The sequence below is a fragment of the Castor canadensis genome, chromosome 1 (assembly GCF_047511655.1).
Source record: "Castor canadensis chromosome 1, mCasCan1.hap1v2, whole genome shotgun sequence".
In the NCBI taxonomy this organism is placed as follows: Eukaryota; Metazoa; Chordata; class Mammalia; order Rodentia; family Castoridae; genus Castor; species Castor canadensis.
This window is the reverse complement of record NC_133386.1, coordinates 170603913-170625208: the sequence shown is the minus strand read 5'-3', so window position 1 is coordinate 170625208 and position 21296 is coordinate 170603913. Positions and strand designations below refer to the sequence as shown.

General features: G+C 42.4%; 1 protein-coding gene across 6 annotated transcripts in view; it reads right to left on the bottom strand.

Annotated features, from left to right (window-relative positions):
* Window positions 1-21296, bottom strand: part of Kiaa1549l (KIAA1549 like) — a 275501-nt gene that overhangs the window by 52702 nt on the left and 201503 nt on the right. For 4 of the 6 annotated variants that reach the window (XM_074044089.1, XM_074044098.1, XM_074044106.1 and 1 more), the window contains 4 exons: window positions 20022-20206; window positions 13411-13538; window positions 5145-5326; window positions 2084-2301 (listed from right to left, as the gene is read on the bottom strand). In XM_074044089.1, the coding sequence (XP_073900190.1) occupies window positions 2084-2301; window positions 5145-5326; window positions 13411-13538; window positions 20022-20206 (713 nt within the window). The remainder of the gene's footprint in view (window positions 1-2083; window positions 2302-5144; window positions 5327-13410; window positions 13539-20021; window positions 20207-21296) is intronic. The other 2 variants (XM_074044115.1, XM_074044134.1) reach the window with 1 other exon arrangement.

Below are 21296 nucleotides of genomic sequence, written 5' to 3'. Positions count from 1 at the left end.
TCTATTTTTCACTCACCTACATTGTGGCTATCCATCTTTTCCCCTAATTGGTCAAAAAATTTTAATTATGTTTAGTGCTTTACAGATGTTGAATCATTTCTTTGACAGACATTCACTGAGAATTAACTATACACACAGCAACAGCAGGCCACCAACTGGTCATTACCATCTGGCCTAGACCTACACGAGGCAAAGCAGATGCAGCTTCCTCAAAAGCTTCATTCATTCTTTGTTCCTTCTCTTTTCATAAAAAGCTGTCACTGAAATTGTTGTTTCTCAAGTAGTTTCCAAGCCAAGTTCCCCTTATTTGTACATAATTGATTCATTTTTCCTGAGTGTCAACAGAAAACCCAGGAAACGCAGCTCCTGTCTCAGTCTATAAGAGGCCCCTGAAGCAGGCCCAAAGGGAAAGCTAAAGTTGACACCAGCCTCCCCATAAAATCTTTTCTTCTCCCTTCTCTTACAGTCATTAACATGGTGACACATGCATTGTGTACCCACCATGGTATGATTTTAAGTCAGCAGCTTGTCATATCAGCCAAGCCTAATTAGAAGCATGGCAAATTAAACCCTAGTTTAGAATTCCCCCTTTTCTTTATTGAAACATAAATTATGTTGATTTACTTTATAAGATTTAGCCCCACCTTCCAACTTGAGGCTTTGAACAAAGCCTATCACATAGTCACTTTTGCTTTTAGTAAATACCCATCTGGCCAGGAACTGCTCTAATGTTCCCCATCGTAGAATATGAATCTGCTGTGACTCCATGTTGGGTGAAGTGCTGACCGCTCAAAGCCAGGGGGAGGTCACCAAGGAGAACGTGCACTGGAAAGCGGTGGTATCAAATCATGAAAGTGCTTCAGGCAGGTAGGAAAGGAAGAGAGGTGGACACGATCCATTTCACTAACCTCTCTACCTCTTTACCCAGTGTGTGAAGTCACACTGCACAGTTAGCAATAGAGCCTAGAAGGCAGCTGCTCTGGTTTGACTGTTTCCCCCGATCTAAAACTCATGTTGAAATTTGGTGGCTATTTTGGCAGCATTAGGAGGTAGTACCTTTGGGAGATGATAAGACCATAAAGACTCTGCTCTCATAGTATCACTAATAGTAGTATAAAAGGGAAGTGTAAGCTCGCTCTTGCTCTCTCTGTCCATCCACCTTCTACCATGTGGTGATGCAGTAAGAATGCCCTTACCAGATGCTGGCACCTGATCTTGTACTTCCCAGCCTCCAGAGGGTGAGAAGAATAATTTCTGTTCTTTATAAATTATTCAGCCTCAAATATTTTGTTATAGAAGTACAGAACACTCCAAGACAGAAACAATTTCAAACCACCTAGCCTAGTCCTGCCTCACTAGGCCAGGCTCCCTGTTAGGTTGCTATGGTGGCTCACACTTCAAACACCCCTCAGACTTGTAATGAACACTTTTGGGGTGATTATCTTTCTCTCCCATCAGCCCTTAAGCTCCATGGGAATAGCAGTCAGGCTATCTTGTCCACCATAAAATGTTGAAGAAACTGAAGAAGTCAATGATAAAAAGCCCACATGGTCATGACAGTGTGCAGCATCTTGATTGGTGCCTAACACACAGCAGGTGAGAACAAATGTCAAATAACTAATCATTGAATGAACGAGACGAACTGGCTTAGAGTACTGAGCGGCAATGTGAAGTCCTCACGAGGCTCAGTAAAGATGCGAGGTATGAAATTTGCTTTTCTTTGGCAAGAGCCACTAACATAATTTTAAAAATACAATGTCCCTTCATCTGGAAGGTGTATAACTAGGTAGGTGATAATTGTATCTTCACCCAACTCTGAAACAGTTACTAGTTGGAAAATATCATTATGTTAAGGACAATTAAGGTACCCTAGTGTATATATTTTTTAATGGCTTCAGTTTTGCTGTCTTCCAAATTCATTATAGAACACCTGCTTGTGCAGACCAGTGGGGCCCAGAGCAGTGTCTTGCAAAAATCACAATCCTACCAGTTCAGGGGACCAGGGCTCTACTGCCTGGGGCGTCCTCTGCCCTCATCCCGTCCATGATACAGTGACCTAAAGAGAATTCCACAGAGCTGGCACCTGTTTTTAGCCTCTGCGAACGGAGCACACAGTTCCGGGTCTGGTTCCAAAACATGCTCCATTTCCTTTGGGGCTTTCTCATACATCTTTTTTCTTTCAGTCAGGCCCTTATTTGTCTCCACCGGAGGGAAGTCATAATATCCCTTCCTCTTGGCTTTGAGGCGTAGCTTGTTCCGATAGTGCTCGATGTCCGACTTCTGCTTTAGGGCTTTGTTCACCTGGGAAGAGAGACAGTCTCAGGTCCACCTGACCCAGAATGGTGGCAGGTTGTGGGCTTTCATCAGACAGCCAGAACTCCTAGGAAAGCCATCATGGGCTCTACCTCTGCTGGACCCACCTGTGTCCCCTTTCAACACTAGCCCACAAACAATATGGAGCTTGACATGCTGATCTTCAGTCAGGACTACCCCCAAGGCTGCCCGGACTCTGTCCTGGCCTGGTTCTGACTCTCTGCTTTTAGCTTTGTGGCATTGGTCCTGACTCTGCTCTTACCCTTGTGGTTCCATGGCATGGGTGCCTCTGACTTCTAAACTAGCTCAGCTAGTTCTTGGTGCCCTGAGTGTGGTTCCAGTCCTGAGGCACCCTATGACCTCCCCTGGCCACATAGCTGGGGTTCAGCTGGTTTAGACAACCAGTCCCTGAAGCAGGTGAGTTAGAATGGATGGGCGGGAAGGTAGAACAAATGTCCTGCTCCAGAGGATACATAGTCATCTTGTATGTGAAAGTGTGTTTCTAATTTTAAAGCTTTGTATAGGTCCTTCTCAATAGGGACTGACTGACTGATCGTTCAGAGAGAAATGTGACTAAAATACCTTCACCCATGAAAGATTCAAGAAGATGACCATGTTTATTATTTAACAAATGACATTATACCCACATTTTTATTTCAATGTTGTTATTATGTTTTCTTTAAAAGAATTTCCTATAATTCATAAAAGGGAAATTTAGAGCTTCGGGGTTATGCTTGTTTCATTTAAACCAGCCACCCGTAAGAGAAGAAAGAAAATTACAAGCAATCTGTGTCAAGTTTCACAGATAGCAAATTACAGAGAACAGTTCAGGGATCTCATCCAATCCAAATGCCAGCAAAGTCCTTTCCTTTAACAATGCAAATGTAGCAAGTATCCATTTCTGGACAAGAAAAATGCTCATCTGCTCTCCTGTGACAGGGTGATGGGCCTGGGAGGAAAAGGGAGTGGCAAGTTGAATCTGTCCCAGATTTGGAGTCTTGTCTATATGGTATTCCCATCATTAAGTGAGGACAAAGAGATTCAGGCATGGCAGCCATTATGTGGGTCCCTAACTAGGCAGAAAGTCCTAACCAAGAGCAGTTATTAGTGATTTAGCATCAACCTCAGGTGTTTGTGTATCTGGTGGCATGACTGCACCTGAGGAAAGATTCAGTGGCTACGATTGGTTTTGAGATGACATCCAGGCTGTCATACCATAGACCCAAGGGGCATGAAGGACACAGCCAATTAATCCTTCCCCATGACTAATTGATAATAATAAAGTGCTTATTCTGTGTCCGGCATTGTTCTAAGTGCTTTATATACATTGACCAGTTTGATCCTCATGGCTGCCCCATTTTGTGGATGGAGATGCTGAGGTACAGAGGAATCAACCTGCCCTAAAGAGCTGCGATTCAAACTCCAGCAGCATACTTGAGAGCCAGACTCTTTCAAGCACAATGCTATTTTTCACCAGTGGGCTGAAATAAGCATTAAAAAGAGGCAAAGAGCGCTGGACAGGGAGTCAAGGCACCTGAACACTCTGGCTGCCACAATAACCTTCAGTGTGACCTTGAGCAAGTCTCTTGATTTCTCAGGCTTTAGCTTATCTGAAAATGAGGCAGTTGAAATGGAAGTGCTTCCTTGAATGTATAAGCAGTTATTTTTAAAAGTTGATGAGCCTCAACTGGTTACCTCTTTAAGCTGGCTCAGTCTTTCTGCCCAGGAAACAAGGACACTTCCTGAATCAGGTTTGTACAGTTTGGTGAGTGTTCTGGATGGCGGAGGAAAGGCCCTGGTGTGCATTTACAATGCCCAGTTAGTTGTACAGTGCTGTGGTGGGTTCCTGGAGGTGTGGTGGAAAAGAGATTCTAAAATTTTGAAAATATCTCACCTGGTACAGGTAACAGTAGCAGGGTATAAATGGTTGACAGTTTAACCCATCAGTTTGACAAAGTGTGTGTGTGTGTGTGTGTGTGTGTGTGTGAATGCACAAATGCAGTCATCGGTAATATAAATGCTCACATGTAATCTTTCTCTCTCTCTCTCTCTCTCTCTCTCTCTCTCACACACACACACACACACAAAATGACTTGATATGACTTATCAAGCATATATATCTATTACCTATCTCAAATTTGTTTTGATCAAATCATCATCTCTGAAGTATGTTACAGAATTTCTGAAGTCTTAGAAAAGCCAGTTAACATCATGATATCCATTCATACCCTCCTGAAAGTAGCCAGTGGTTTGTTTTGAACTTGTTCAAAGGAATAATTATTATTTCAAAGCCTATTACAGGCCACATCCATGTCTACCAAAATATGTTCTTAGTGACAATGTTTTCAGCTTCCCTCTCAATTCATGTCCTTTTCATCAGCATAACAGTGATGTCCCTAGTGGAAGCTGAGGAGTGTGGTGGAGAGAGGCATAGGACTGTGTGTGAGAGGTGAGGAAAGTGTGACTTCTGATGCTTGTGTTCACAACCACAGTGTTAAAAAGGTTCCTTTGGGTTTTCTTTTTTTTTTTTTGGCAGTACTGGGGTTTGAACTGAGGATTTGAACTAGACAGGCATTCTACCCTTTGAGCCATACCTCTAGCCTCCCTGTGGGCTTTCAATGAAGATCGAACATGCTATGAGCAAACTCATTTTGGATGACTTGTGTCCTGAGGTATTCCACTGAGGCCTGGTGCATGCAGAGGTTAACATGACCTCTGCAGCCAAGGCAACTAGATTCAAGCTGCACCCCACACACCAAGGAATTCTCCTGAATTCAACCCCTGCCACCTGTTGGACTCTTCCTCTCCTGTGCAGGGTCTTGGGTGCTCACCTCACCATTGAGGACGGCTGAGGACTCCTGGCTCCTGTCCAAGGCAGGATGCACCACGGGTAGGGCTGAGGGTTTGATTGCGATGAGCTGCACAGACCCAGAAGACGTGTCGAAGGGATCTGCTGTTGCCTTGCCAGAGTTGTCAAAAAGAACCGCTCCCTCCTCTTCGTCACTGGCTGGCACTGAAGTCCAACACAAACACATGGGTTTTATGATGTAGGGAGCTGTGCCATCAGGAAGAACTAACAGAAGGCTTGCTACCTAAGGACACTACTTTACTCAAAATGACCTCAGAGACAATAATGTCTGGTTCTGCCAAGGGCTCGCTGCTGCTCTTGGCTTCTTCTTAAATTTAAGATCTTTACTATTTATCCTGCCATTGTATGGTCGGTGGGTGGGAAAGAATTTTAAAGGTTTAAATTTAAACAACAAAATCTATTCTTTCAAAATTGTAACAAAACATACCTGAAAATAATAAAAAGAAAATTTGTCTTCTATGTTTGAATTGAAATGAGAAAAATAAATTTGACCAACCCCTACAGCACTTCTTCAAATCTGACCATCACTAGAGGAACACCTTTAGGTCTAGTCTTTGTCAATGATGCTACCATTTTTTGCACAGTCTTCCTTGGTCAACTAGCAACACTAATTTCTGTTGTTATTTTCTTTTTTTCTTTCCTTTCTTTTTGAAGGCTGCTTCTCCAATGATTTGAGTTTTTGGTTTCTTTCATTTGTCTAAAACAAACAAAAAAAAGCTATGAAATTACCAAAGCTACAGACAACTCCCCTAATTAAATAGACTGATTGCCACCTACACTCTGTTAAATTAATTCTCCCATCTGACAGATCATTCTGCTGCAGTGGCTGAAAGACACTTTGTGCTTCCATAACTAAGCTGACAGAAGAAGTTCCAGGGCAAGGGGTATCTTGCTGATTTACTTGTTCTTGAAACATATTCCCATGAAGTAGCTATAGGAATGACAGCTTATTGAGCATGGCTCAGCAAGAGATAAATTAAGCCTGTTCAAACTAAACCAGTAGACAATTTAGAAGCAAAATAGGTGTTATATAAAATATGAATGTAATAGAAGTGTATTCATCTTTCCTCCTGCCTGCTCAGGAGACTGGAATGTTATTTAAATTATTGAGAAACACATGGTTTATATCATCCTGTCACTTACCATAATCACAGAAGATCTGTCAAATTAAGCCAAGTAAATTGTTATTTTACAATGTAGCAAAAACACCTCAGAGTCTAACAATGGATTATAATTGGATACTGTGTTTTGTTTTCTTCTGTGGGCTGGTTTGCAAATACCAAGGAGCCAATGGACAGAAGGAAATCTCTTTTGAGACGTGTTACCAGATGCACATATATTTTTACATGTAGTTTTTCTGGTCCACCATCATCTCCCATCAGGACAACTACTGTAAAAGCGACCTATGGCAGCCAGCCTCCAAGATGGCTCCTAGTAATTCTTACCTCCTGACACTCATACCCACAATGGACAGGACTCACCAATTACCAAGAAGAAACTACAGAAATGACAGTAAGTTGCTTCCAAGGTTTTTTGAAAAAACAAAACAAACAACAATGACAATAAAACATGATGGTTTCCACCTTGCTGTCTCCTGAATTACTGACTGGGGAAATCAGCTGCATGTTCCAAGTACCTTCAAGCAGCCCTATGGGAAAATCTGGGTAACAAGGAATTGAGGCATCTCACCTACAGCCACACAAGTGAGTCTTCTTTAAGCCCAGTTAAGACTTTAAATGACTACAGTCCAGGACATCTTGACCGTGACCTATGAAAGACCCTGAGCTAGAACCACCCAGCTAAGCTCCTCCTAAATTCCTGACCCACAGACATGTGAGCCAATAAATGCAGATTGTCATTTTAGGTAAAGGGATAATTTGTTACATAGCAATAAGTAATCTATACACCTTTAAGACAACCTCCCACCTAGGATCTCTTACTCTTGTTCCCTTGCCCCTAAAATACATACTCTACCAGCAGTCAGGACAGATGATCTTCTTAGATGGGAACCAGATCATATTACCCCTTGGACCAGAATGCTCTACAGGCTTCATTTTTCTCAGAATAAAGCCAGAGGATTTCTTTCCAACCAGGCCCTGGAGGAGCTCTACAGGCTGCCCAGCTAAGTCCATCTCCTGCCTCTAGTGTTATCCGCTCTGCTCTTACACAAAGGCTTGTGGAACACAGCAGGCTTGCTCCACCTCAGGAAGCTGGCATTGGATGTTCTGCTAGGAATGCTCTTTCCCCAGATCTTTACATACCCAGGTGCTTTGTATTTTTTCAAGGTGACAACCACCTTCCCTAATCACCAACCTGTAATAACCCCTTCATCGCCTTGTTAAATTTTCTTCACTGCACTGGCCACTATTGATTTGTTTTACTGGTTTACAATCTACCCTCACCCCTGCCACTAGAATATAGACTCCACTCTGGTCCATCTTATCAAAGGCCTATTGCCTTTAACAGTGTCTCGTATGGAGTTGGCCTTTGGTAGGAATGTGTTGAATACATAGGAGAACGAATGAACAGCTTAGAACGACTTGGAAAAGGAGTTGTTGTTGTTGTTCACACCATCAGAACAGGTGCTCATGTGGAAGCTAAAGTCATGCTATTGCTAAGCCATTCAGAAGATAAAGAAATGGCACCTGTTCTGGGTTGTGACATCCCCCTATTCCCCATGGGCAGTATAACTATAACAGGACAGGAGGATAACACCCTGGAAACTGTACATGGTACAGTTCTAATCCATCCTTGATTTCAAAACCTTGTCTTCAGATTTGCACATTCCCTCTAGTTTTTTTTTTAAAAAGGGAAAAATAGTTATCCTCCTCCACAAAAGACTTCATGGGAAAATACACTGAAGTGTATTACATTAAATATTAATACATCAAAATGTTGGGTGAGGACAGCAGGTACATGGGGATTTTAATGCATAACTAGTCCTTAAAGTAAAAAGCTTGGGAGGACACTGAAGGCAAGGGCCATAGTTGAACTGAAGAAGTATCTTAGGGTGCCATCCCATCACAGTAAATGCCACTACACAATTGTCTTGTATCTTCTTGTGCCTTGTTTGCATTTCATTGTGCCTTATTCACATGTTGGTTTTCATTTCAATAAATCAGGCTGGGAAGAGAGATTTCATTTTGTCATGTTTGAGTTGGCATATGAGAGCCCTCCCATCAGAGGCAGAAAAAAACTTCTAAACAATACCTGCTATTTCTTTCTGAAATGTTCATTAACACTCAAAGACCAATAATCTGCAACTAGCATCAATACCCTCTGGTAATAACTAGATATGCTAATTACCATGACTTGATCATTTCACATGTGTACAGGTACGGAAACATTACATTGTACCCTATGAATTTATACAAATGTTATTTGTTGATTAAGAATAAAATAAGAATCTGGGAGTGGTGGTACATGCCTGTAATCCCAGCTACTTGAGAGGTGGAAGCAGGAGGATCACAGTACAAAGTCAGTCCAGGTAAATTAAGACCTAATCTCAAAAAAACCAAAACACAAAAACACAAAGAAAAAAGGCTCAGAGAATGGCTCAGGTGGTAGAGCACTTGCGACCCTGATTTCAATCCCAATACTGCAATCAATCAATCAATCAATCAATAAATGAAAAGCAAGCCTTTACACCTCATTGGCAAAGAAAGAATAAAACTGAAACTGTGCAGTTGTTTTGAGACAGAGTCTCCCTATGAAGTCCCAGGCTGCCCTTCAGTTTCCTTCTTCAGTTTCCCAAGTGCTGGCATTATAGGTGTATACCACCATGCCTGGCTCTTTGAGCTAGTATTACTGACAAATCTTCCTTTAATCTTAATCCTAGATACCTCCTCAAGACCCCTGACCCCTGCCAAGAAAGTGGTAATTAATCCTCAAAACTCTTTAATTTTTATTTTCCTCTTGCCTCACCTGCCCTGTGAGTTGTAGGAGGCAAGGTCTGGTTAGATTCTGGGTTCTGAAAGTGAAATCTCTGGTTGACAGTTACAGGGTTTATGGAGGTGGTTTGCTCTTAACTAAGTGAAGAAGATATATATATGTATGTATATATATATACATATATACATACATATATATGTAGAAATAAAAAATATCTTTTCACCTAATATGTAAACATACATATTTATTCTGCACTTACTTTTAACTCTTTCATGAAAACATCTTTTCGAAGACGATACTGGTTTGGCTCAGAAATTCAAATGTGTATATTTGGTTGCTTCCAAAATCCTAGCTGCCACATCTAACTTTCTTACTTACATTTAAACAGCTTCATGAAATGGACTCTAAAATTGCCTCACAGTTATGACAACTGTTCAGTTTCATGCTTTGAACACTTGGTCCCTAGCTGGTAGCACTATTTTGGGAGGTTATGGAAACTTTAGAAGGTGGGGCCTAGCTGGAGGAAGTAGGCTACTGGGATCAGGTCCTTGGGGACATCTTGTCCTTGGCCCCTTCCTCTCCCTCTCTCTGTTTCCTGTCTGTCATAGGGTAAGTAGCTACTGCCATGACGTTTTGCCTCCCTGGGACCCGGAATCAGAATCAGAGCTAAGCAACTGTGACTGAACCCTCTGAAATCTTGAGCCAAAGTAAGTCCTTCTTCCCTTAAGTTGCTTCTGTCCAGTATTTGGTAACAGCCACTAATGAAATGTAACTAATAGAGTAGTTAATGCAGCCATTGGGTTATAACATGACCAATTTCAGTCATGTTGCTAGGGGGACAGTGTCTTTTCCTTTTGAAGCTCCTGCTTTCACAAAGGAGCAAGATCAGAAGCTGCAGATGCAACGGATCTGATGGAAAAGAACAGCTTTAGAGTGGCAGCCTAGAATGCTAACATTTATAATTAACCTAATAACCTAACCTCTAGATTAGATGGCAAGCCACTAGACAACAGAATAATCCATTCTCAGAGGCCACATTCACACTCGCACAGTTTATAGGCTGTCAAGATGATGAAAATACACTTCTCTGTTTTCTCCACATTCCATTCAATGGTATTTTCTTCCTACCTTCCTTTGGCTTCTCTTCCAATCCTATCAAAACCATTATTGATTTTATTAATTAACTCTTACCTTGTATTAAGACAAAAAGAAAACCTTTGATATAAATGGACAAAAGTGAATTTCATAAAAGGTTGGAATCTAGAATTCTCATGTGCCTCATTCAGGTCCATTGAATTTTATATAAATGAGTTGGTTCTATTGTTTCTAGTTGAAAATGTCAACCCTAAACCTCACTGAACAGAAACCTGTGGTTAAACAGAAGCAACCAACTCTACAAATTCTCTGGGTTTACTTTTGGTAAAATTAAAATGTAACCCAGCAAGTGCTCTAAACCTGGAAGGGATGGTTTCTTAATAAAACAAATGAAAACCTCAACCTGCCATAGTAATTGCATTGTATTCATGCACTCATCTGTTAGTATTTCCAAACCTGATATTTATATAATCAAAGTGACCTAAACAGAGCAAGGAGACAGGCAGAGAGGGAAAACAGGAACAGCAAAGATCAGCAGGGACACTTGGAACCAGTCAGTTAGCTTCACCAAGTGGGTGAGGAGTGATTGTGTTGTGAACACACCTGCTCACTCTTCCTCCATGGGCTAAATACTGGGGTGGGGAAAGGCATCATTTTGTAAATGTCTATTGACTGTCAGAGGAGTCTGTACTTTGCACATTTTTAAGCAAGAAAAAAGGTCGTAGAACAATGTGCATGATGATTCCATTTTATAAGAGAAAACAAGGCAAGATGACAAAACACAAAGATATGTGTGTGTTGTCACATGCATAGTGAAAAGGTCAGAGAAAGACGTAAAAAAGTTATTCAGGGTCATTTAAGCCCTGAGGTTGGTGAGGGGGCTATCTGGGGGAGAAATTGTTCATTGCCTTGATTTTATAACATTTCAGGAGGTATACAAAGGAAGGAAATGAAGGAGGAAGGCGAAGGGAAAAGGCAAAGCTGGGAGAGTGCACGAGCACCATGTTGCTCAGGCAATGGTTGTCATAGTACAGTCATCTCTCATCATCTGTAGGGATACCCAGAGATGCCAAAGTCTGTGGATACACAAGAGCCTTATAAAAATGGTACAGTATTTGCATGTAAAAGTGCACATACTCCCATACATTTTTATCTATCTATCTATCTATCTATTTGGTGGCACTGGGGTTTGAACTCAGGGCTGCAAGCTTGCCAGGCAGGCACTCTACTTACCACTTGAGTGGTTCCACCAGACCTTTTTTGTGTTGGGTATTTTTGAGATAGGGTCTCGCAAACTATTTGCCTGGGGCTGGCTTCAAACCACAAATCTCCTGATCTCTGCCTCCTGAATAACTAGGATTATATAGGCGTGAGCCACTGGCACCTGGCTCCAATACATTTTAAATCATCTCCAGATGAGTTATGATACCTAATACAATATAAATGTTATATAAATAGTTATTATACTATGTTGTTTAGAGAATTACAAAAACTCTGTACATGTTCAGCACAGACACAATTTTTTCCTAATATTTTCAATCCACAGTTGATTGACTCTGAGGTTGTAAAACCCTTGGATATGGAGGGCTGACCATACTTAATTAAAACTACCCCTTTTACTCCTATGGCTTCACTGGCCATTGTCTCTGCTGTCACCTTGTTTCCTCTACCCATATCTCTTAGCACTTTGCCCTGGGAACATAGATCAGAGCTCCTCTGATTCCAGAACATCCCTTGTCTGTTTCCTTGGCAGAGAGCTGATAGCAGTGTTTCTTGGGTTCCAGGCAGGGGAGATATTCCAGAAAAATCCCACAGGTCATACCTGAATTCTAAGGCACAAAGCACAATCTCTGACTTCCAGGGCATTCAGAATTCAGGAGAAGACAAATTTAAAAAACAAATAGGCATGACAGCTTAAACAAATGCTTCATATAATAGTTGGAAATGGGAACGAGAACCATATTTTCTCTGCAGAATACAAATCCGTTGTGTCATCCTTTCATCCATTCTTCTTTTCTTTCCATTTTTTAAAACTTTTTTTTGGACAGGAAAAAGAAGTGACATTTGAAAACAAAGAATATTCTGCCCCTACCTTCAAGAAAGAGAATCCCTGAGTTACACTTCATTAAATTCCTTTCGAAGGGAAGCCCAGCTAAGCTACCAGTGCCAGACTGTTTAGCATTTCACCTGGCATTTCTGCAGAGCACCACCTACAACCCTTTGAAATCTGAAAGGAATTTTCCTTGATCTGCATGACCTATAGGGGTTGAGGGTCAGAGCAAAGATGAGGTCAGGATAAGAGCAGGGCTACACAATGACGTCCAACAGGTGTCATCTACAGGTGATGCCATAGCATCACAGGAGCACTCAGGTGACTCAGAAATAAACCCTAACACCAGTCCTTTATTGCGGGGGTGGGGGTGGGGGTGGGGGTGGGGGGGTAGGGGGGCGGGATAATGTGTGCAAAATAAACTAAAGAGTTCAGTCCCTGGAAGAATTAAACATAAGGCTGTTTTCGTTTTGTTTTTTCAGTATTGGGGAATGGACCTAAGCCCTTGTGCATGCTACAAGCTCTCTAGCTACATCTCCAGTCCTTTTTATTTTATTTTTTATTTTGAGACAGTATCTCACTAAGTTACCCAGGGTGGCCTCAAACTTGCAATTCTCCTGCCTTAGCCTCCGGGGTAGCTGAATCACAGGCTTGTCCCCCTCTGACTTACAAGACTGATGTTTTTTGTTGTTGTTAGCAAATCTGTTTGTTTGTCCCTCAGCCCCCCAGAGGTAGATTTGCAACATCTGAACTCATTGGTACAGACTGAATCCCCCTGAAATTCATCAAGGTGATCAGGGTAAGAAATTAAAGAATACTTCCAAGATAGGCTGCATTTCAGAGACCTGTCACCTTAGTAGACAAGGTGCTGGAAATCATGTAACTAATCCAAGAACTAGAAAAAAATCTCTAAGCAAATACCAGTTCATTCTGCAAAGGGTTTCAATAAAAGACTGCACATTTCCTTAAGAACAGGGGCAGAGGAGGTGGGCCAGAACAATTCAGAGGAGGGGGCAAAGGTGATCATCCAAGGGTTCACAGAGCACTCCTGGCCCATGTGGGGCAGAGGATGGAGTAGAAGGGCGAGGGTAGAGCACATGGGATGGGTGAGGGTGTGCAGTGCCTGTGCTGTGTGGGAGAGCTCATGTGGGAGGGGCTGGGGCCGGGCTTGGCTGGCGGGAAGACTTCTCACCATTTCTCTTCCTTGCCTCCTCCTTTGTCACTTTCTCCTGTGCCATTACATTCTGGGGTGAGCGTCTCCCTGAGCTGGGCTTCCCTGATTCGTTGCTGATGACAGAGCCATTCTCACTGGGCGACCTGCTGGAGGTAACCATAGCAACAGGGAGAGGGTAAGTTTCAACTAGAACAGCCACCTCTCAAGGTTACTTTATTTGCACAGTTTACGTCTGTAGCCTTTCGTTCCAGTTTCACCAGCAAAGAAGAAATGATTTAGGAAAAGAAAAAAAACAAAAACCACCCACACTACTGCATGGATTAAGGTTGTCGCTTGTTCTGCAGTGTATTTTCCCGAACTTGACTCTGCAGACAAGTTCAGTGAGCAGAGCCCTCAGTCCCATCTCTGCTTCATTAACCCCCAGGGACTATGGAAATGGTTTGTGTACCATGGCCTCCTTGCAATACACAGCACCTTGAATGCTAAGTATTTGAATCACCTGGACATCTTCAGACACACATGAAACAAGGTTCTCTTTGGCTATTCTTTGCATAACACAGATCCTATTATAAAAGATTAGGTCTCCCCACCATGGGGGTCTTCTCTCTATCAATCACATGCACACCTGCACACATACATACATGTTCTTTAATGGTGGCTAACTAGTAACCAATGCATTTTGAAAATGCCAACTTGAGGTATTTGTTCCTTCAGAAAATACTTTTTGTGCACTTTCTCTGTGCCGAGCATCAGTTACATCAGGGTTATTGACCCTGCGGCACTGAAGCTACTCCATGCTGAGAACAAACCGCAGAGCATCTACTGTGTGCCGAGGACTATGCTGAGTGCTTCCAAACCGGGTCACAGTTCATTACAGTGATCCCTGATTTGGTGATTGCCAGCCTTGGTCAGCAAGAAACAGCATTGTCCAGGGCAGAGCTGGGCAGTGGCAAATTCTCCTGGACGCCAGGGATCACCTCCACCCAAACCCTGGAACACCCTCCCTTCACAGTCTCCAACAGTGACCCTGATGTGGGCAAGCCAGAGGGCCTTCTTTCTTTCCCTCAGGGCCAGACTATCCCCTTCTAGAGCCTTGTGAGAAAGTGGGCTCTCCAGATCCACCCCCTTGGGCTTCAGACCATGCTAGCCTGTGGGTGGACTGAGCACAAAGACCAGCCACCTTTGGTCAAGAGGTTGATACCTAGGGGCCTCTTGTTCCTCTGTTGTTCCCAGGGACTAGCTCCCAATCCCTGTGATGGAAGGTTGACTGGAATCAATGCCCTTGCCCAATAGGTGAGTGGCTTCTTAGGTGGAAACTGTGTGTCCTTCTCCTCCTCTAGGAGCTCTCAGTTCTATGTATGTGAGCATGCTGAAAGCCACCAACAAAGATGATTAGGATGTCTGTGGCACCAGGCAGCATCTGCTAACAGTGTTCTAGAGCCAAACTTCCACACATAAGCTTGGGAAGTGTTTACTATGATTGTTCTTTGGAGATTGTCAATGCATATTAGCATATCAAAGGCTCTGATCAGTGCTGTCATAAATTCATCTTGTTTCATTTAATCCAACATTTTCTAGTTTATGTGGCCACAAATCTCTTCCACCACAAAACCTGTAGTGTCCTATAAAATTAGTAATACAAAGAATATAGTCTGGGAAAACATGGATTGGACATTAATTTATTGGATACACTATTTGTTTACCCAACAGCTCTTTGCTTGTTGAGTGCTGGGTGTACAAATACACACAGAGAGCAGACATATGCCCCGGATTGTTTTCAGAAACTCATGGTTAAGAGCACCTATGCTCCCAGCTGGCTTTGTTGGACAAAAAGGCTTTCATTTAGTTCTGGGGAAAAAAGGAAAGTGAAAGGCTTTTTTGTAGGCTATTTTATATTGAAAAAATTTTGTAGTATTTTCAGACCCTTTTCTACATTTGATCCTGACACAATTTTTGGACTGTTTCTCTCACTCTAAGGAAGGTGTCAATGAGTAAATTTCTGTAAAGAAAACCTGACTCTGCCTCATTCTTTGCATCAGTTTGTAGATATTTGTTTAAATGGAGTCATCAATTCGAAACTCTTGGTCAGAAATAAAGTGAGATTTGTGTGTGTGTGTGTGTGCGTGCACACGCGCGCACACATGCATGATGCACTTGGCAGTAGTGAAAGTGGTTTTGAAAGCAAAAAAGTATCACCTTTGAGGTTGCAGATTTAGGCTCCATGGTCCCCATCTGGGATGTGAGTGAACAGTTTTGGGGGTAGAACTAAACAACTGCTAAACAATTATGGTTTATTACTAATTTAAGTGCCCTTTTCAAATGTCTGTCTCTATGAGATTGACTCTCTATCCTGGCCCATCAATACTAGCCACAAATCAACAAAATAGCATCACCGATACCCCAGACTAGAGGAAAAAGACCTACACCCCTGAGGCTGACCAAATCCTCAGATTTGTTTTAAAATATTTTTTTAAATTGAAGCCTATCAATAACTATCAAATCATTGATTTCCACTACTTTTCCTTTTCAGAGTAGGCCTGCAGCCTATATCTAGCTGGAATGAGGAAGCTGATGTGGCAAGATGAGGAAGCACCAGAAACACGAATCGTGTTTCTAGGGTTCTGTTTTTGGATCTTGTAACTTTTCTGTCTACTCTCTCCTAGGTGACTCCTTAAAGTCTCATAGAAAAACTGAACTCTGCCAGCTCCCACATCCATATTCTCAATCTGGACCTCTCCTCTGAATTCCAAACGCATGGTTAATGAGTTCTCAACTCTTCCACTTGTATATCTGTGGGTATCTCACATTCCCCATGCCAACATCCAATCTCTTGCTCATCCTCAACAAACTTCTACAGGTCTCTCCAACACAATAAAGAGAAAGTTCATTCCTCGCTATTTCCACACCATACAAGTCTATTAGCAAATCTGGTCAGTGTTTCCTGCAAAATATTTCCAGAATCAACTACTTCTCCCAATGACCATCTCTTTCCTGAACCACAGCAATAGTTTCCTATGAGTCTCCCCACTTCTACTTTGCATCCCTAGTCGATTCTCCACACAGAGCCAGAGCGAGCCTCTCAGCACATCACGTCATTGCTCTTCCGAAAGCCCTCCTATGCCTTCTGAACTTACTTACAATAAAATTCCAAATCCTGGCTTCGATCTGTAAAGCCCAACATGACGAAATGCAGGCAACTTCTGTGACTCACGTACTAGTCCTTCCTCCCTAGTGCACATCTGCCTCCCTGGCCTCCTTATTCTTTTTTTTTTCTTCTTTTATTATTCATATGTGCATACAAGGCTTGGGTCATTTCTCCCCCCTGCCCCCACCCCCTCCCTTACCACCCACTCTGCCCCCTCCCTCTCCCCCCCCCAATACCCAGCAGAAACTATTTTGCCCTTATTTCTAATTTTGTTGTAGAGAGAGTATAAGCAATAACAGGAAGGGACAAGGGTTTTTGCTGGTTGAGATAAGGATAGCTATACGGGGAGTTGACTCACATTGATTTCCTGTGCATGGGTGTTACCTTCTAGGTTAATTCTTTTTGATCTAACCTTTTCTCTAGTTCCTGGTCCCCTTCTCCTATTGGCCTCAGTTGCTTTTAAGGTATCTGCTTTAGTTTCTCTGCGTTAAGGGCAACAAATGCTAGCTAGTTTTTTAGGTGTCTTACCTATCCTCACCCCTCCCTTGTGTGCTCTCGCTTTTATCATGTGCTCAAAGTCCAATCCCTTTGTTGTGTTTGCCCTTGATCTAATGTCCACATATGAGGGAGAACATACGATTTTTGGTGTTTTGGGCCAGGCTAACCTCACTCAGAATGATGTTCTCCAATTCCATCCATTTACCAGCGAATGATAACATTTCGTTCTTCCTCATGGCTGCATAAAATTCCATTGTGTATAGATACCACATTTTCTTTTTTTTTTTTTTCTTTTTTTTTTTTTTTTCATTTTTCTTTTATTATTCATATGTGCATACAAGGCTTGGTTTATTTCTCCCCCCTGACCCCACCCCCTCCCTTACCACCCACTCCACCCCCTCCCGCTCCCCCCCTCAATACCCAGCAGAAACTATTTTGCCCTTATCTCTAATTTTGTTGTAGAGAGAGTATAAGCAATAATAGGAAGGAACAAGGGGTTTTGCTGGTTGAGATAAGGATAGCTATACAGGGCATTGACTCACATTGATTTCCTGTGCGTGGGTGTTACCTTCTAGGTTAATTCTTTTTAATCTAACCTTTTCTCTAGTTCCTGGTCTCCTTTTCCTATTGGCCTCAGTTGCTTTAAGGTATCTGCTTTAGTTTCTCTGCATTAAGGGCAACAAATGCTAGCTAGTTTTTTAGGTGTCTTACCTATCCTCACCCCTCCCTTGTGTGCTCTCGCTTTTATCATGTGCTCATAGTCCAATCCCCTTGTTGTGTTTGCCCTTGATCTAATGTCCACATATGAGGGAGAACATACGATTTTTGGTCTTTTGAGCCAGGCTAACCTCACTCAGAATGATGTTCTCCAATTCCATCCATTTACCAGCGAATGATAACATTTCGTTCTTCTTCATGGCTGCATAAAATTCCATTGTGTATAGATACCACATTTTCTTAATCCATTCGTCAGTGCTGGGGCATCTTGGCTGTTTCCATAACTTGGCTATTGTGAATAGTGCCGCAATAAACATGGATGTGCAGGTGCCTCTGGAGTAACAGTCTTTTGGGTATATCCCCAAGAGTGGTATTGCTGGATCAAATGGTAGATCGATGTCCAGCTTTTTAAGTAGCCTCCAAATTTTTTTCCAGAGTGGTTGTACTAGTCTACATTCCCACCAACAGTGTAAGAGGGTTCCTTTTTCCCCGCATCCTCGCCAACACCTGTTGTTGGTGGTGTTGCTGATGATGGCTATTCTAACAGGGGTGAGGTGGAATCTTAGTGTGGTTTTAATTTGCATTTCCTTTATTGCTAGAGATGGTGAGCATTTTTTCATGTGTTTTCTGGCCATTTGAATTTCTTCTTTTGAGAAAGTTCTGTTTAGTTCACCTGCCCATTTCTTTATTGGTTCATTAGTTTTGGGAGAATTTAGTTTTTTAAGTTCCCTGTATATTCTGGTTATCAGTCCTTTGTCTGATGTATAGTTGGCAAATATTTTCTCCCACTCTGTGGGTGTTCTCTTCAGTTTAGAGACCATTTCTTTTGATGAACAGAAGTAGATACCACATTTTCTTAATCCATTCGTCAGTGCTGGGGCATCTTGGCTGTTTCCATAACTTGGCTATTGTGAATAGTGCCGCAATAAACATGGGTGTGCAGGTGCCTCTGGAGTAACCTGTGTCACAGTCTTTTGGGAATATCCCCAAGAGTGGCATTGCTGGATCAAATGGTAGATCAATGTCTAGCTTTTTAAGTAGCCTCCAAATTTTTTTCCAGAGTGGTTGTACTAGTTTACATTCCCACCAACAGTGTAAGAGGGTTCCTTTTTCCCCCCGCATCCTCGCCAACACCTGTTGTTGGTAGTGTTGCTGATGATGGCTATTCTAACGGGGTGAGGTGGAATCTTAGCGTGGTTTTAATTTGCATTTCCTTTATTGCTAGAGATGGTGAGCATTTTTTCATGTGTTTTTTGGCCATTTGAATTTCTTCTTTTGAGAAAGTTCTGTTTAGTTCACTTGCCCATTTCTTTATTGGTTCATTAGTTTTGGGAGAATTTAGTTTGTTAAGTTCCCTATATATTCTGGTTATCAGTTCTCCTTGTTCTTCTTTAAGAAGTTTTCTCCTCTGAGCTTTGCACATACTGTCATGTCTGCTTGGAACATTTTCCCTGCAGACAGCCTCTTGGCTGACACCTTATTTCAGTGGGGTCGCTCTCACATCTTGTTTATCAGTGAGGTCCTCCCTGGCTTCCTATCTAAAATAGTACTACCCCCACCCCCATCTCTCAATCTCCTTGCTGTGTTTTGGTTTTCTTCTTTGTACTTATCACTTACCTGACCTAGGAATAGAGGGATCTTTTTTTTATTATCTTTCCCCACCAGTTTTTAAATTTCATGAGAACAGGAGCTGAAACAACCTGTTCCGTGATGCCTCCCAGCCAGAGTATTTTCTCAGACCCCACTGTGGGCCGCACATCATCACACCTGCTATCCCATTATTTACCTCTCTGTCTCCTCCGTCATGAGGCCCTCAGGATCAGGAATCAATCCTACACATTTTTATCGTCCTCCTAATGCCTGTCAAAGTACTCTGTTCGTAGAAAAACTCAATAAGTGGTTTTGACTGAAATCAGAAACTCCATTGAGAAACTGCCAGATAAAATACAACTATCCTGACTCAAAGGCACTGCCTTCAAGAAACACTGAAAACCTCAGTGTGGCATCAGAGCAAATTTGCCAGAGTAAACTAAAGAGTTGCATCTCCACTGTTGTGGTCTTCAGCAATATGAAGTGTCACCAAGAGTGGCCCATATAGAGCAGCATTGTGACTCTTGTCCTCTACCTTATTTTCCTTTTCAATATTCAAAATAAGCACAAAGGGGAATTTTTAAAGAGAGCAGTGAAATTCACTTGAGAGCTGCAACTCCTTTCACCATCAATTATTTCTCTTGGTGACACAGAGAGGCTGAAGTCAGCCCTTACCTACCTCTTTCTGGTTTCTGTGGACTTGGCCGTCTTGATGGTGCTCCCATCCTGAGCAATGTCTCTTTCCTGAGCAGCATCCCTCACAGGCAGGGGAAGGACCACAGTCTCCTGAGTCACAGGGATGACCTCCTCATCTGCCCCTTGCTGGCCCAGGTGCTGCTTGGCATAGTCAAATCCTTGCACGGGCTGGGAAGTGGAAGAGGGTTACAGTCATGCTTCTAGACAAGTGGCAGAAAACTGTGGCAGTTTTCAGAGAAGACAGGCAGCAAAATACATGTAATGAGGCAAAACTTAGCTTTCTGATGGGTAAGAGTTAACTCAGATCTCCATTGTGGTCTCTGTCATACAAAATCAGAACCCATGTTAATTCCAACCAGGTAAGAATCGCTGCAGATAAGACTTGGGCAGAAAAATGAAGAGCACAAACAAGATGCAAACAGGTGCGTGAGAACAACTTCTCTCAAAGGCCGTGGATGCTAACTGGAAAGAACTCCTAGTGGGGATGCTATTTAAGATACAGGTCTCATTGTATCTCCTGCCTGGAAATACTTGGTTTCCCCTGAACTCCATCTCATATAGTTCTAATGTGTCTTTACCAAGTCCTTTGGACTCTGACCCTCAACTTTCTCATCTGAGAAATAAAGATTATCTCTCTGTCTCCATCACCCATAAGAAGCAAAGCAGATCACAGTTTACAAACAGAGAAAAATGCTACTGCATTGAGTCTGCACAAATCATTAATAATGACATGGAATTTAGGGAATTGCTCTTTAATCCAGACTTCTCCCTTAAGCAGGCTGGCTCTCCTATAACTCATTCCTGGGAAATGAGAAAGGCTTTTATTGCACAGTGTCTGAAATCCCAAGTGAAGGCATCTGTGAGCAAAATCCAACAGACATCTATTAGCAGGGTAGTAAAAACCAAGCAGCATGTTTAAACAATTCCTGGGAGTGTCTCTGCTTTACACCCCAAAACAGTACTTGCAGATCTAGGGCAGGACAGTGTGGTGGTTAAGAGTGACAGGTCTGCAAACAGATTGCCTAGTTCAAATCTGACACTACCATTTATTACCTGTGTGACCTCAGGTAAGTGACTAACATTCTCTTCATTAAGCTTCTTCATTCCTAAAACGGAGACAATAATGGAGTGGATAGGGTAAAAAGTGCATGTATGTGCGAGGGACATTAATGACCCTAGAGGCAATAACATAAGGAGTATGTAAGAAATTCAAGTTCGGCATTCAGCTAGGTGCCTGGCACAGACTTAGGGCTCATGC